This window comes from Dermochelys coriacea, chromosome 5 (genome assembly GCF_009764565.3).
Source record: "Dermochelys coriacea isolate rDerCor1 chromosome 5, rDerCor1.pri.v4, whole genome shotgun sequence".
Taxonomy (NCBI): domain Eukaryota; kingdom Metazoa; phylum Chordata; order Testudines; family Dermochelyidae; genus Dermochelys; species Dermochelys coriacea.
In genome coordinates, this window is record NC_050072.1 from 50,383,726 (window position 1) to 50,400,633 (window position 16,908).

General features: G+C 38.7%; 1 protein-coding gene across 8 annotated transcripts in view; it reads right to left on the minus strand.

Annotated features, from left to right (window-relative positions):
* The window catches only part of FCHO2 (FCH and mu domain containing endocytic adaptor 2), a 263,348-nt gene that overhangs the window by 81,832 nt on the left and 164,608 nt on the right, over positions 1-16,908 (minus strand). For all 8 annotated transcript variants that reach the window (XM_043514278.1, XM_043514274.1, XM_043514273.1 and 5 more), the window contains 3 exons: positions 14,222-14,266; positions 12,325-12,397; positions 7,296-7,320 (listed from right to left, as the gene is read on the minus strand). In XM_043514278.1, the coding sequence (XP_043370213.1) occupies positions 7,296-7,320; positions 12,325-12,397; positions 14,222-14,266 (143 nt within the window). The remainder of the gene's footprint in view (positions 1-7,295; positions 7,321-12,324; positions 12,398-14,221; positions 14,267-16,908) is intronic.

The window sequence follows — 16,908 nt, forward strand, 5'->3', positions numbered from 1 at the left end:
TTTGGTGGAAAATACAGAGGGGAGATTTATATATACACACAGAGAACATGAAACAATGGGTTTTTATCATACACACTGTAAGGAGAGTGATCACTTAAGATGAGCCATCACCAGCAGCGGCGGGGGGGGGGGGGGAGGAGGAAAACCTTTCATGGTGACAAACAAGGTAGGCTATTTCCAGCAGTTAACAAGAACATCTGAGGAACAGTGGGAGGTGGGGTGGGGGGGAGAAATAACATGGGGAAATAGTTTTACTTTGTGTAATGACTCATCCATTCCCAGTCTCTATTCAAGCCTAAGTTAATTGTATCCAGTTTGCAAATTAATTCCAATTCAGCAGTCTCTCGTTCCAGTCCGTTTTTGAAGTTTTTTTGTTGAAGGACAGCCACCCTCAGGTCTGTAATCGAGTGACTGGAGAGAGTGAAGTGTTCTCTGACTGGTTTTTGAATGTTATAATTCTTGACGTCTGATTTGTGTCCATTTATTCTTTTATGTAGAGACTGTCCAGTTTGACCAATGTACATGGCAGAGGGGCATTGCTGGCACATGATGGCATATATCACATTGGTTGATGTGCAGGTGAATGAGCCTCTGATAGTGTGGCTGATGTGATTAGGCCCTATGATGGTGTCCCCTGAATAGAAATGAAATGTTTTTGATTCACTGAAATTGAGACATTTTGAATTTGGTTTGACCCAACCAGCTCCACTCTCACTCAGCCTCTGCCCCAATGGTGAACCAAAAAAATCAATTATTTATACAGCTCTATCCATAACTAATACTTTGCAGCAGATTGTTGACCCTATTCCTCTTGGCATACATGGGAGTGGGAAGCACACACAAGTCCCATGCTGGGGATTCTCCTGGAGTATGAGCCAGCAGTGGGTATGTCAGACTTAAGAGGGGGAGTGTCTGGAGAGGGCTGCACTCTGGCTACTTCAGTTGACATATGATCCCGAGGGAACCCTCACCAGCTAGCAACGGTTAGAATAGTCTCCAAACTGTAGAGGGGCAAAGAATCAGCTAACCACAACTAGAAAAGGAGTACTTGTGGCACCTTAGAGACTAACAAATTTATTTGAGCATAAGCTTTTGTGAGCTACAGCTCACTTCATCGGATGCATTCAGTAGAAAATACAGTGGGGAGATTTACACACACACACACACACACACACACCATGAAACAATGGGTATTACCATACACATGGAGAGGTTTCAGAGTAGCAGCCGTGTTAGTCTGTATTCGCAAAAAGAAAAGGAGTACTTGTGGCACCCCAGAGACCAACAAATTCATCCGAGCACAAGCTTTCGTGAGCCACAGCTCACTTCAGTGAGCTGTAGCTCACGAAAGCCCACGCTCAAACAAATCCGCTAGTCTCCAAGGTGCCACAAGGTACCCTTTCTTTTTACTATAAGGAGAGTGATCACTTAAGATGAGCTATTACCAGCAGGTAGGGAGGGTGGGGGGAAGGAAGAAAACCTATTGTGGTGATAATCAAGGTGGGCCATTTCCAACAGTTGACAAGAACGTCTGAGGAACAGTGGGGGGGAGGAGGGGAATAACAAGCTCACGAAAGCTTATGCTCAAATAAATTTGTTAGTCTCTAAGGTGCCACAAGTACTCCTTTTCTTTTTGCGAATACAGACTAACACAGCTGCTACTCTGTAACCACAACTGGTTGTTGGCTCTCAGCTCTTCCTCCCTTTCTCATTCCGTGGGCTACCCTGGATGGTTGTGTAGTAGAAGTGAGGCTTCCTCTGCTAGCCATTCCTTAGGTGCAGGGTGAGCCTAATTCAAACTAAGCAAAATAATAAATCAAGGATAATTTTAATGAAATTTTTATGTGCATGTAGTTTCTGATACATACTATAGCACTAGTTTTAAGGCTTTTCTATACAGTGAACCAAACCTAAATAGATAGAGACTTTCTCTCTTGGAACAAATCCACCCTCCTCAGATTTCTACAGAACACACGGACCCCTCTGTCCCCCATTATTGATCATATGACATTCTTGTGTTAACAACAGGAACTGGTTATATGGAAAAGTAGCTTAAGGTAAATATTAAATGTATTATCTTTCTTTTCATGTGATTTGTAGCTGCAAACAAAGATGATCAAGAGCACAGTCTGACCAGACAGATCTCCATGGATCAGCATAAGAACTGCTGGAATTATGGTAGGAAATGCATTTTCTAAGGTTGCCTTATTATATATTGCTTATTTTTCTTTTTCTATTCATAAATACTTATTACGTGTATGGCCAAATATGAAAGTCCTAAAGAAAGTGGTGAAAGTGCTACCTCTAATTTCCCACAGTTTATACACAAAGACTAGTGGATAAACTATTTCCCTTACACATCACAGGTACTGAGTTCAAATCTTGTTGGAGGTTGTATTTTTTAGTAAAATGTCTACAATTTTCTTCTCCATGACTGTAGTTAAGATTGTACACAGATTTCTTCCTCCCATTAACCCCAGTCCCCCAGGTTAGAACCAACATTGTCTCAGCCAAGCTGGTGCAATGAGTATCAGATTGGCATGTTCCAGCTTCAGTTTGAGAATGAGTGGTACCAAGGGGAAGGTGTATATTAGGGCCAATTCTCAATTCAAATGGAAGACATCAATTAATAAGCCTGTACTGAAATCCACTTGAGAGCAAAATTGACTGCATTTCTTTTTTGTCTTTTGCTGTAAACAGGTCAACTGTCAGAATTCCCCATTCTTTGAAAAGGGACCTCAGCACACTGCTTTTTATGAACCATTCATGACTCTGGGAGAAACTCCTGCTGAGGTGATCGGACAACCAACTCTGAGCACCTAGTAAGTGTGCAGCTTTGGGAACAATATCTTACTTGATGCAAAAGTGACAAAACATTATCACTTCCTTATAGAACTTGTTGGAGTGTGCTCCTCCCTGCTTGTTGGCATAATACACTGCAGTGATATTGTTGGTAAGTATGTGAACTGCTGTGCCCTTGAGCCTGAAAGGCCTGGCTTGCATTGTCAACCACTTGAAGCTCCAGGATACTGATACGTAGGAAAACTTCCTGTTTTGACCACAAAGCCTGAATTTTCCATTTCTCTTTACTTGCCTCCCAATTTATTGTGGAGGTATCAGTAAATATAGTGCTTGTCAGGGAAGGAAGGGAACACCCTCTCATACACCGCTCTGTTCTACCCATTAGTGTAGGGACTCCAGAATCACCAGTGGCACCTGGAGAAGCTTGTCCAATAAACAACATCTCAGATGACAGACCAACTTCAACCATGATTGAAGAGGACAAAGGCACAATCTCACATGCTGGACTATATATGTGTTTAGTAGGCCATATGGCCTACTAAACTCAGATGTACATGGACTGTAGCTGAAGTGTGAGACTGGAGGGACAGACACAGGAGACAATTTGTTTGGAAATGTTCTTGTGGGAGAAAGATCCTTAAACTCAGTCTAGTAGGGCCCAATGAAGTTTATTTTGTGCGTTGGAATTACTGCTGAATTTGTCTTGTTCAAAAGCAATCCTAGCCGATCAAAGAGATCCAACATGAAGTGGACATGACAGAGGACTTGCTCCTCACTAGCCAATCTTCTATGTATGGCAAGATGTGAATTCTCATCCTCCTGAGACAGGCTGCCATTACTGTCATGTATTTGGTAAATACATGTGTGGCTGATAAGACACAAAAGGTAATGTTGGCCTGCTACTACGAATCTCAGTAACTTCATAGATACTAAGGTCAGAAGGGACCATTCTGATCATCTAGTCCGACCTCCTGCACAACGCAGGCCACAGAATCTCACCCACCCACTCCTACGAAAAACCTCACCTATGTCTGAGCTATTGAAGTCCTCAAATCATGGTTTAAAGACTTCCAGGAGCAGAGAAGCCTCCCTGAAGTGACCCATGCCCCATGCTACAGAGGAAGGCGAAAAACCTCCAGGGCCTCTTCCAATCTGCCCTGGAGGAAAATTCCTTCCTGACCCCAAATATGGCAATCAGCTAAACACTGAGCATATGATTAAGATTCACCAGCCAGATACTAAGAAAATTCTTTCCTGGGTAACTCAGATCCCATCCATCTAATATCCCATCTCAGGGGATTAGTCCTATTTACCCTGAATATTTAGAGTGGCTCACGGCAGGGGGCTGGAGGGGATATGCCAATTCCACCCCCCTTCCCCAGTGTCCCCGGAGCAGAGAGCGTGCTGCAGCTCAGCTTTTCCCATTCCCCCTCCGTAGCAAGGGCCGTCAGCTGATCGGCCGCAGAGGGAGAGAAGGTGGGGCAGGAATCCTGCACGCTGGGGGAAGAGGCGGGGGAGGGGAGAGGGAAGCTTGCCTGCCTTGCAAGGAGAGAGCAGTGGGCAGAGAAGAGTGGGCCGGGCCAGGCCAGATTTTTAATTGCACGCTGCTGTCCCTGGCAGACAGCAGCGTGCTATTAAAAATTGGCATGCGTGCCATAGGTTGCCAATCCCTGCTCTAGCCACTTGCATTACCTTTTTGAAGGGCAGGGAAATTGAGTATTTCTTAAGCACAAATATGGGGATTACTGCTGGGGACAGCTACTCCACAGGAGGGGTGAAGACATCGGACCAGAGAAAAACCAACTATGTAACTACTAAACTAAGTAATCTAACACTTAAGGGTACTACCACCACCATCTATAACTAACTAATCATATACAAAATACCGAGAGAAATCTTTCTGATGTAACGAAGCGTGAGGTATATACCACATGGAAGAAACGGTTAACTACCTTTCTGTAACTGTTGTTCTTTAAAATGTGTTGCACCTGTCCTTTCCACTGTAGAGATGTGTGCACCCCATGCACAGTTGTCAGATGTCTTTTTCCCTCAGCAATACACATCAGGGCAGCTTGAGGGCCCTCTGCTGTAGCCTGCCACTGCATGTTGGCATAAGGGGGTGGAGCTACACCCAACCCTCTCAATTGCTTTTTACCAGATAGACAATGATAAGAGTGGGGAAGGAGGGCAGGTCATGGAATGGACATGTGCAACACATCTTGAAGAACAGTTACGGAAAGCTAGGTAACTTTCTTCTTGGAGTGATTGCACATGTCCACTGTAGGTGATTCACAAGCAGATTAACTTGGAGGTGGGTTGGCGTCTACTTGAGCAGAGACTGGAAAAGAACACATCCAAAAGAGGAATCATCCTGAACTGACTGGCTATAGCATAATGAGAAGCAAACGTGTGCACTGATGACCAAGCTGCCGCTTTGCAAATGCCCAGAATGCACAAGGAAAGCTGCTGATGCTGCATACATCCTAGTTGAGTGAGCCAACACTCTAGAGGTGAAGTAACACTAGCCAACAGGTAGCACAAATGAATGCATGAAGAAACCCAGGATAAAATTCTCTGAGTGGAAACCAGATGGCCTTCCACTCTGTCCGCTATCACAACACACAGCTGTTTTGAGGACATAAAGGACTTAGTGCAGTCCAGATAGAAAACTAAAGCTCTTTTCACTTCGAATGAATGGAAGTTTTTCCTCATCTCTCCGAGCGTGAGACTCTGGAAAGAAAGTCAGCAAATAAACTGCCTGGTTATTGTAAAAATTGGAGACCATCTTCGTTAGGAATTTAGGATGAAGGTGGTGATAAACTTTAAACTTCTGGAAAACTGCACAGAAAGGATTTTACACCAGGGCTGTCAACTCACCCATTCTCCTCGCTGAGGTAATTGCAATTAAAAAAATCATCTTCACAAATAGATTGAGCAGAGAGCAAACTGCAAGAGGTTCAAAAGTGGCACCATTCATTTTGCCAACATGAAATTCAGATCACATGGGGGAACAGGATCTTGCACCTGTGGGTATAATCTGTCCAAGCACATTAGAAACCTGATGGTGATGGGGTTGTGTGACATTCCCCAGTGTACAATATGGACTGCTGAACAGCTATAGCATTCTGCATCACTTTATGTGAAAGTGACTACGTTTTGAATGCATTTTATTACATGATTTTACCAAAGGGAGCAGTACGAATAGCTTGAAACTTAAAAAGAGACAATAGATGGAAGTTATAAATCTTGTTCTAAGTGAATTCGTTAATGGCTGGGAATGATACAGACTGGGAAACAAATGAAAGTACAAATTTTCTGGTTAGAAATTATGAAAATATGAAATTTTCAGTCAAAGAATTCCAGGCACATTTACAGTTGAATTTGTTTCATTAATTTTTTAAACCATGAGCATCCAAACAAGCAAATCAGAAAGTAAACATTGTAAGTCAAACCCACTTATGTTTCACTCCACTGATTTAACCCTAGAGCTGTCAAAAGCCATTATTTCCATGAAGGACCTGATAATTCTAGGGTTAATTCTCTGTTCTTTCACCGTAAAGTCACCCAAAAAAGAACATTTGCTTTGTCCAAATTCTTTCAGCAATTTAAACATGCCTTTGTAACAGATAAACAGAGCTGTGTTTCAATTACGTGGATAATAAAAAAAACCTGACTGTTCATAAATTATGTACCTTTGTACCAAATAATGAAAAAGAACTTAATGTACTTTTTCTTATTTAGCAGAAGTGCACAACTAGATTATTTTTTTGGTAATCCAAATCTCCAAAATATTAACTATCATTAAAACAGCCAAGTGCATAGTAACATGAACAAAAACAGATGAATTTGGATCCTTAAACTTTTCTGTTTTATGAAACAGAAAAGTACTGAATCCATTGTTTCATTTAGAACTGCTACATCTTCAAAGTTGAAAGTGAAACTATAAAATACACTATAAAATATATGGAACTGAGAGGAATGAAACAGTTGCATAAAAATAAAGCTGTGTCTATCAGCCAATAAGTTAAAAAATTTAGTATAAATTTCAGACATTTACAAATTTAGTCTCCAAACCTATACTGTCATCCATGTGAATAAACTGTTGAAGCCAAATGGAACCCACTGAAGTCAACAGGGCTCTGCAAGGGCACAGCAGTTGGCAAGGGCAGATGAAATGCAGGGCTAGGATCTTTCAAGAGCATTATGAGTGTTTACTCCATTAAGTATTTACCTATTAAACTTCCAAAATAAATTACAAACGGTTAAAGTGTCTTGTTTAAAAATTTAAGTTTCTATGAAATATAAACGTATTCGAGATTTAAAAAATTCTGTCTGCGAACTTGGTAAAAACTACTGTACAGGTATTCCAATTAAGACATTAGAACAGAATAATACTTTGCTTTGTCATACTAGAAGATATGTCAGTTTTGACTAAAATTTTAGCTCCTGGCAAAGTTAGATTACACACTTGTGTAGGAAATAAGTCTACTTACAACTGAATCTGCATCTGGACATTCCCTGTAAAAAAACAAAGAAAAAAAAATGTGTAACTATCAAAAATGCACACACAGAGAAGTATTTTATTTATACAATTTTGGAATCTCCTTTAGTAGTTTTTAATTTGCTTACAACCCATACCTTTGTACATAACTCCTAAAAAGCAACATTAACATTGTCTTATTTGACTAACTGAAATTAATATTAATGAAGTGAATTTATTCAGCTGCAAGAAAAGAACATTAAAGTAACTGAAGGTTTAAGCTGAGTCCACCAAAGCAAGGAAATTCACATAAATGCTGAAAATCAAAGCTGACATTCCAGCCTTAACTCACGCCATGGTGCAAAAAAGAAAAAAAAAATAACGGAATGAGTTAAGGCAGGAGCGCCATCATGGATTTTAAGTTATATCTGTGAATTCCCACATTGTTCTGGGTTTAAGGCAAATGTTTACCAATTTTGTGTAGATTTATGTAATTTGAGACAGCCAGGTCTATGCAAATGATGTGCACATGCAGAAAAACCCTGTCAACAATACTAATAAAACTGTCCATACAAAAAAATTCACTCATTTGGACAATAATCTGTTCTAGAAACAACTGTGACTAGGCTAATGGAGTCTATGGTTTCTCTCTTCCATAATTTCACTCTTTTAGATCATGTCCGAGTACCATCTGGGCCTTGGAGTTACAGTTAGATAGACTTGGGTTGCATTATAAGAACTGTATCTGTATACCCTGCTGTATCTACCAACAAGTAACAAGACAGATAACCACCACAAGGGCTTGATAAAAAAAAATAAAATAAAAATCACCTCTAAGAATAAAAAGTTTGCAAAAAAGCAGCTGGTGGGTGTTTAATATTTGTGAATGCTTGATGTGGGACTGTAAACAGATCCTGTCATAGTTTCTGGATTCAAACAATAATGTTTTCAAAAATGAAAGTCAGTCCAAGTGACCAGACATGAAATTCTCCAAGACAACTGATAATGCAAGCTGGAGCTACTATTAACTAAACACCTGAATATGAAATTAGTACACAGGCCTTCTGTAACCTGCACCATCATAAATCAAATAGCAAATGTCACTATAAATGAGTATTTTGTTAATTATTTCTTAAAGACAGCTGTATTTATGACAAATAGAAAGAATAATAAAATTGGTAACAGACGTATCTTTGATAGGCCAAAAAGGTAATTCAGACATCTAACCTATACATAATCTCTTCATGAATGACAAAAGAAAACTTGCAAAGAAACTGAACCATTAATATGGAATTCCAACATCACCTTAAGAAGGGACTTAGAATGAGGAGTCTTTCTAAAAAGAACACTGGAATACACAAGAAAACTGTGAACAAGTTTTTAATTGACGTACATTTTACCTCTTTGCTGGCCTAGCTAAGGTGGCAGCAACAGTCAAGGCTATTTTAAAAAACAGAAACTGCAAGTGATGGCTCAAAGAGAAGGCTCACCGGATTTTTCCCATGTGTCTCAAGACATGAGAACTAAGTTTTACAACATCTGGTATTAAAAAAAATAATCACCTGAACTATACAAACAAAAGATGATCCATAAACAAGGAGGATTAGAAACTATTGGAAGCAAACTAGAATGAAGATCCATAGCAGGCTACAAAATCAATGCAGCACATATCAAATGGATTAAAAACTGATGGATAGATCTCAAAAAAAAAAAGTGTAAATGGGGAATCATCATACAGTGAGGGCAGCTCCTTGAGGTAACACAAGGCTATATTCTTGTCCCAATACTATTCAATATCTTAATTAATGAGCTAGAAGAAAACAAAATCATTGCTGGGAAAGTTTACAGATGATACAAAAATTGGTAGAGTGGTAAATAATGATAAGGACAGGTCAGTTCAACAGAATTATCTGAGATTGCATGGTAAGATGGGCTCACATAAGGTCACAAAATTAGGAACCAAAAATGGAGGTCACCTTTGCAGGATGGAAGACTGTATTTGGAAATCAGTAACTCAGAAAAAGACTTACGCATCATACTGGATAACCAACTAAAAAGCAATGTGGTGGCTAAGAAAGCAGATGCAATGTTTGGATGTATACATAGGGGAATAGAAAGTAGAATTAGGGAGGTATTATTTCCATGGCATAAGTGCATTAGTGAGACCATTACTGGAATACCATTTTCCAGTTCTGGTGTCCACGCTATAAAAAGCACTTGATAAATTAGAAAGGGTTCAGAAAAGTGCCACAAGAATTATATGAGGTCTGGAAAAAGCTGCCTCACAGTGAAAGGCCAAAGAAGCTCAATCTGTTTATTTTAACAAAGAGGTTAGAGGTGATTCGAAGAGAAGATTTCTGATAGTACAGAGCTCTTTAATCTAGTAAGCAAAGGCACAACAAGATCCAATGGTTACAAGCTGAAGCTAAACAAATACAGACTAGGAATATGACACTTTAAAGAGAGAGAGAGAGAGAGAGAAAAAGTATGTGGCAATTAACCACTGGATTAATCACCAGTTTAGAAATACAATTTATTTCCAGGATACGTAGTGGATTTTCCATCATTTGAAATCTACATAAAAACTGGATGTCTTGCTAAAAGATGCATTTTTGCTCAACGAAAAGTAATGACTTTGATCCAGGAATCACCAGTAAAAAAAATCTGTGGCCTTTGTTATGTTGGAGGTCAAACTAGATGACAATAAGGGTCCCTTCTGACCTTAAAATCTATTCCATGTTATACTCAACAGTTAAAAATTATGTAATTCTAGTCCTCAAGGAAACCATAGATTTCAATGCCAATAGGAGAACAGGAAATAAGGAGTTTAAAAGGACTGAATAAGCTAAATGTCATCTTCTAAGTTCTCCCTACTGTCCTTCGACAGGCTTCTTAAATGGAGAGGCAGACTGAAGTTTTCACCAGTTGACTCTGGTGAGGCTGGAAAGAGATGTCACATTCAGAAACCTGCTTTGGGGCTTTTGGAAGGCTCAAACAGGAAAACCGATCACCTTCATTTTACTTTAATTAACCACTTCCCCATTGTACAAAAAGAATCCAACTCTAGCACAATCTCTAGAAAGCAAGGATGCAAAGAATGTTGAAAGAGTCACTAGCAATAAACAATAAAACAAGGCTATATTTAGTTTTTCTAAAGAAAACCTTTAAATTAAAAAATCCTCTGAAACCTGCTAATCCAGGAACACTCCCAGATCTTTCAATGTACAAGAGGCAAGGAGGAAGGGAAGCAGGATGAGGAAAAGTTAGGGTTTGTCTACATGGTGCATTAGCATGTCATGCACTAACATGCCAATGTGGACACTACTGGCACACACTACAATTTCTCTATTATGTGTTAACGTAGTGCTGTTTGAAACAGGACTACATTAACATATACTATGGAACTTTTGGTGTGCACCAGCAGGGTCCACACAGGCCAGTTAGCGTGCACTAGAATTTGCACCCTGTGGTGAGGACTAATGCACCATGTAGACATGATCTTAGATTACATAAACAGGGTTATGGTTGAATAATAATGCTAGTCAAAAGTGTTAACATTTTTGCAAAATTTGTTCCTGATTTTAGACTGACTGTACTTAGATATTTTCTTGGAGGGGAGGGGGCGGGGCACAGCGGCGGTGTGGGGTCATGTCATCTCTTCGGTATTGTGCAAAACAGAACTGTTCCTAAAAGAATGAAGCGCACTAAGCAGCTTCAAAAAGAGGCCAGTTTCCTTCTGGTACTGAATGAAATGTATTTTGCCTGAAGACAGTCACTCATTGTATCCAGATCTAACTGATAATCGTGGATAACTCTGTGAAAATACATGTAGTGGCTTCACACAGTTCAGAAGCCAATGTCCCAGCCCTTCCTGTCTGAGAAATGACTATCCTTCAATAATAAATTGAGAGGAAAATGACCTTGTACAGAAGGCAGATACAATCATTGATCCACCTGGCCACAGCTGACTTGGAGGCTTCTGGCCTCTTTATTCAACCCCTGAAAAAAAAATATGAATATTGGATGTGCATCTGATGAAGTGAGCTGTAGCTCACGAAAGCTTATGCTCAAATAAATTTGTTAGTTTCTAAGGTGCCACAAGTACTCCTCTTCTTTTTACAGAACTTGGGTAACCCATTCACACAAGAAAGCTAAATGGAATCAAAATGGCTACTTACAAGAAAGCAGATGAAAGGAAGGCACAACATATGTTGGCAACAATTTTACATATTATGTCTGGTTGTACATAGTTTTCATCTACTTACCCTTTCAAAATTTTTTGAACTGTACAGAATTTGTCTAAAAAAGTTTTTTTGCTTATGAGCACACAGCAAATATTTATGAATTCAAATTTTTTCAAAAGAAAATTCCTTCTCATTCTAAAATAAAATTTTATTTTCCTATGCTTCTATAAACTTCACATGATAATGTATGAATCATAATTATCTCATACTTAAAGGGAATCCCAAACTTGATTTTTTTTAAATGCACTTTCTGATAGAACATCCTTTAATACCTCATACTGATAAAACAATTCCCTTGAAAAAAGTGGCTAAAGGTTATTCTGCTCTTCTGTTGTTTATAAGGGTCTTTTCAAAAAGAGAGAAACTAAGGCCCTGATCCTGCAAATACTTAGGCACACACAACTTTACTCTTGCGTGCAGAACCACAGACTTATGTGGAACTACTCAAGTGAGTAAAGTAACTCACGTGCTTGACAATTCGTAGGACAAAGATGCCTGTCTACGTATGCAAAGCAAACAATGGAACATACAAAGTACTGTCAAATGCACAAAGTAAACAAAACAAAATCTTTCCCCCACTAACATCTTTCAGTTATAGTAATCCTAGGTGTATTACTTACATCTAAAAGAGAAACGTATTTTTCAGGGAAAAAAATCCTTTTCAAGTTCATGGTGTGCCTTTAAACATCACTTGTAAAATTATTTCTGGTCACAAACATAAGCTAAATATTTATCTCCACAATTACGCTGTTCCATTTTCACTTAGGATTGAATGCTCTGGGTTTGAAATCTACTTACACAGATTCTGCATCTTTTTCTTTCTTAATTATTCCTGATAAACCAAATGCCTTTCTTTTCCTTGGTTTGATCCCTACAGAACAAATGTTTAGCATTAGAAGAGCATCAAGTGAATTTATATTTAACAATATAGATAATACATTTATGAACACAATTCTCTGTTTAACATTTACAATTCTGTTTAACATAACATTTATGTCCATCTTTAATACATTTATTTTCAATACATTTTTTTAAATGACTCAGATATGTTTCTGATTCCCTCTCCCCACTAATTTGGGGGAGAGGGTATGTAAGATTTACAGCTGATTTGATGGATACTGCTCAATGAATCCATAATCTTATATTTACACCAATGCAAGACGGTGGACATTTCAGAGAGAATGGGTAAAACTGACAATACAGCAGTAAATGTCATGAAGATTCCTCTACAAAAAAAAAGCTTTATAAAATAAGATGACATGCCACAGAATCTTATTGTAGTTTTCTATATTGTATTAATAAATTATTAAAAGCATGGAAAGGGCAATGCCACAGACTATCTAGTTTATTCAACTGCCAAAACCATAAACCTTTCAAATGCTGCAATAACTAGTCAAGGAGGACTTCCCTGGTAAATTTCCCTGGTAAACCTGGAACTAAATTAGTGGAGTCAAAAGATTTGCAACATACTTACAACAAAATAGGGAACTGAATAAAAATGATTCCAAAGGTTAAAGTCCTTTGTATCATAACAATAAATATGTTCTGCATAGTAAAACTGACTTTGAATTGTACATGATACAAGTATAATTACTACAAGTTTTATTTTATAATGATCTTATGTGTCAAAATTAGTTTCAATCAGACACTATATCAGACCCATTGCCAGGTCTACTCCTCTCCTGGATTTATGCTGGATTTTACTTCTTCCACAGATCTGAAAATATGGGACTGACTATATGCCTCCACATACAGCTGGGTAGGATGCAAAACTATGCCTTTTATTCCAGTCTTCCCAAATATCCTCTTAATTGAAGCAAGCTGTATTTTTAGGAAGGCAGTTTTATAATCTGGATATCTGGAACAATAAGTCAACAACTGTTCTGCCAGTTTGAAAACAATGTTATAAAATGACAATGTTCCCCTTACTAGTAGCACATTAGGTGCATGGACACTGCAGAGGGATTTCCTCAGTTTTGGAAATTTTCTGGCTGAGAAAAGTAGTGTCCTTTTATAATCAGGAAGCTACAACTCAGCCAATTATAAAATAAAAAAGGAGGTAGGCTGATGGACTCCTTCCCCTCTGGAGAAATAATAATTCTTCAGAGTATGATCTGATATTCGTTTTCCATCTAGTCTATTTCAGAAAGCACTCTTTTTCTTGTCCCTTATCAAACTAAAAACCATTACTATTGTGGTGTGAGACTATCGGTCTCAAAATAATGCTTCCCTGATCAACTGTCAGAATATTATGGAAGTCCTTCCATTGTAGTTTTGGCAACTTACTTTAACATTTGTAAGTTATCCAATCATTTGAGGTCCAATATTCTAGAAACAGAGAGCCAGACTAGGGATCACAACCAAATGGTTATGGATGAAAGTACAGCTGTTTATAAGAAACATTTTGATCCCTTGGCAATTGTACATACAGACTGTAAAATAGTGGTATTGGATGTTTTCTTGAATATCAGTTTAAAACAAATAATGCATTACCCAAAAATATCATTTACTTATTAGCCTTTCAAATGATTTAAAAGTAGAATAACAGTTTTATTTAATGTGTTGAATACCCTTCATACCCAGGGTTCCATTTTTTAATTTACACACACATCATTTAAAAAATATCTATCTATATAGATATATCTTCATGCAGACATTAAAAAAATTATGCCACAACTTTACAGCAGGAACTCACCTTCAACTGCACTAGCTGTGTTGCATTCTTCAAATTCGATAAGGCCTTAAAGGAAGAACATTGAACATTAATATTAATCTAACTTAGTTATTAGTTTTAATTTTAAAAGGCATTTTCTGAGGTGTTTTGAAAGTGGAATCTTTTTCTTCCAAACCGACAGGATAGTTCAGTTTGCAGTTGTTGTTGTAGCTGTGTTGGTCTCAGGGTACTAGAGAGACAAGGTACGTGAGGTAATGATACTATCTAACTCTGGGTAGTCTTGTTAAGATCCAGTTTATATCTCAGACGCCCCTAACTGCACTGTAATCAGTTAAGTTGCACAATCATACAAATATAATGATGAACATATAATTAAATAACTAATATGATAGTAAGGTTTCAAATTTGAATATTCAGATATCAGGGTAACAATATTACATGGTCAGGATCCATACAGAATGTGTGCGACTACCAATAAGAATATTGCAAGTACAATTTAATATATGTTACATTCAAAGTAGCTAAGTTAACACTGCATTTAGGACACCTAAACTTTTTCCTTTTATTGACTGTATATTCAAATTTGCAAGCATATTATTATATTAAAATTAAGTTTTTAATTTAATTTTTTTTAATGAGAAATGCAAAGAAAAGTCAAAATGGGAAAGAAAGACATGGCTCCAGCACTACAGTGGCATACAAATCTATTTTATTCAAGTTTATTCTTCTCTATTTTTTCCAGTTTATTTTGTGCATTTGACAGCTCCTTGTTTGTAGTTGGCTCTCCTGTTTACCCTGAAGAATCAATTATTGTGATGACAAATCGTTTTTTTGGGTTGGTCTTTTATACGGCAAGAGCAGAGACACAAATATTTTTTTAAAAATAGAGAAAATATTGTAAACATGACAAAAAACACCAGAAGGCATCAGGACAGGTGTAATACTTAAATTTCTTGTAACTTATTGTTTCAAACAGAGTATAGATTTCAAGCGGTCAGTATCCTTTTAACAATGGTGTTCACTGTCTTGGACACTACACTTTAGACACTGAGGGTATATACGCTGCAATGTAAGCCTGTGCTTGAGGCCCCCCTCCTTGCATCTAACATTGCTAACCAGGGCACAGACTCCAGGTCCCAGGACCCTGAAGGGTCCAAGCTCTAATTAAGCCGGGACCCAGGATCCAAGACCTATGGCTTTACAAGGTAGATGAAGTCCGGCTTGACTCGGGTCCTGGGAGTCTGCTGGAACTATACCACAATTCCATGGACAACTTCCTTATTCTTCTCTATCCCAACAATGTTCCACCCACTCTATTGAAAATGGAAGCCACCCTCACCATCTTTAAAAACTGCAGCAGCTCAAGTCAGCTTTAATCCATTCTCTACTGTTCACGGATCTGTAATCACACTATCAGAGAGCCTCCTGGGCTTGCAATGGAGAGTGAACTGATCAAGACTTTTGTGATGTGCTATCTGGTCAAGTGCAAGGCAGGCAGTAAAGCTTTCCCACAGTGCGCCACAGTCCTAGAGCTAAAGTGGCCACGTTTCAGAGAAGGGACGGGCATGTGCTAGGGACTCTGGGATTTTGGTCTGCGCACTTTGGTGTGGATGCCAGAGCCCTAGGTTTGAGCACAATTTAGAAAAGTCTTAAACAGCATTAAAATACAATGTAGATGCTCAAGCCCAGGGTTTCCCAACATGGGTCAGCTGATGCAATCCCATTAACCCTGGGCTTATACTGCGGTGTAGACATGCCCTAAGTTCTTTGGGGACAGGGACTGTACCTTCTATGTGTTTGTACAGTGCCTATTAAAATGGGTCCAACCTCTGCATGTGTGTACAAACACACATGCTATTTATATTATATGTAGAGTAGGAAAAGTATTGTTTTCAAATCCCATACTCAAACCAAAGAACTTATTTTTCTTCTCAGTCTTTAAAATAAATTACCACTTTTACGTAAAAAGAAAAGGAGGACTTGTGGCACTTAGAGACTAATGAATTTATTTGAGCATAAGCTTTCGTGAGCTACTAAAACCCTCCAACGCATCATCAAGGATCTACAACCTATCCTGAAGGATGACCCCTCACTCTCACAGATCTTGGGAGACAGGCCAGTCCTTGCTTACAGACAGCCCCCCAACCTGAAGCAAATACTCACCAGCAACCACACACCACACAACAGAACCACTAACCCAGGAACCTATCCTTGCAACAAAGCCCGTTGCCAACTGTGTCCACATATCTATTCAGGGAACACCATCATAGGGCCTAATCATATCAGCCACACTATCAGAGGCTCATTCACCTGAACATCTACCAATGCGATATGTGCCAGCAATGCCCCTCTGCCATGTACATTGGCCAAACTGGACAGTCTCTACGTAAAAGAATAAATGAACACAAATCAGACATCAAGAATTATAACATTCAAAAACCAGTCGGAGAACACTTCAATCTCTTTGGTCACTCGATTACAAACCTAAAAGTGGCAATTCTTCAACAAAAAAACTCCAAAAACAGACTCCAATGAGAGACTGCTGAATACAAATTAATCTGCAAACTGGATACAATTAACTTAGGCTTGAATAAAGACTGGGAGTGACGGGTCATTACACAAAGTAAAACTATTTCTCCATGTTTATCTCCCCCCCCCATGTTCCTCAGATGGTCTTGTCAACTGCTGGAAATGGCCCATCTTGATTA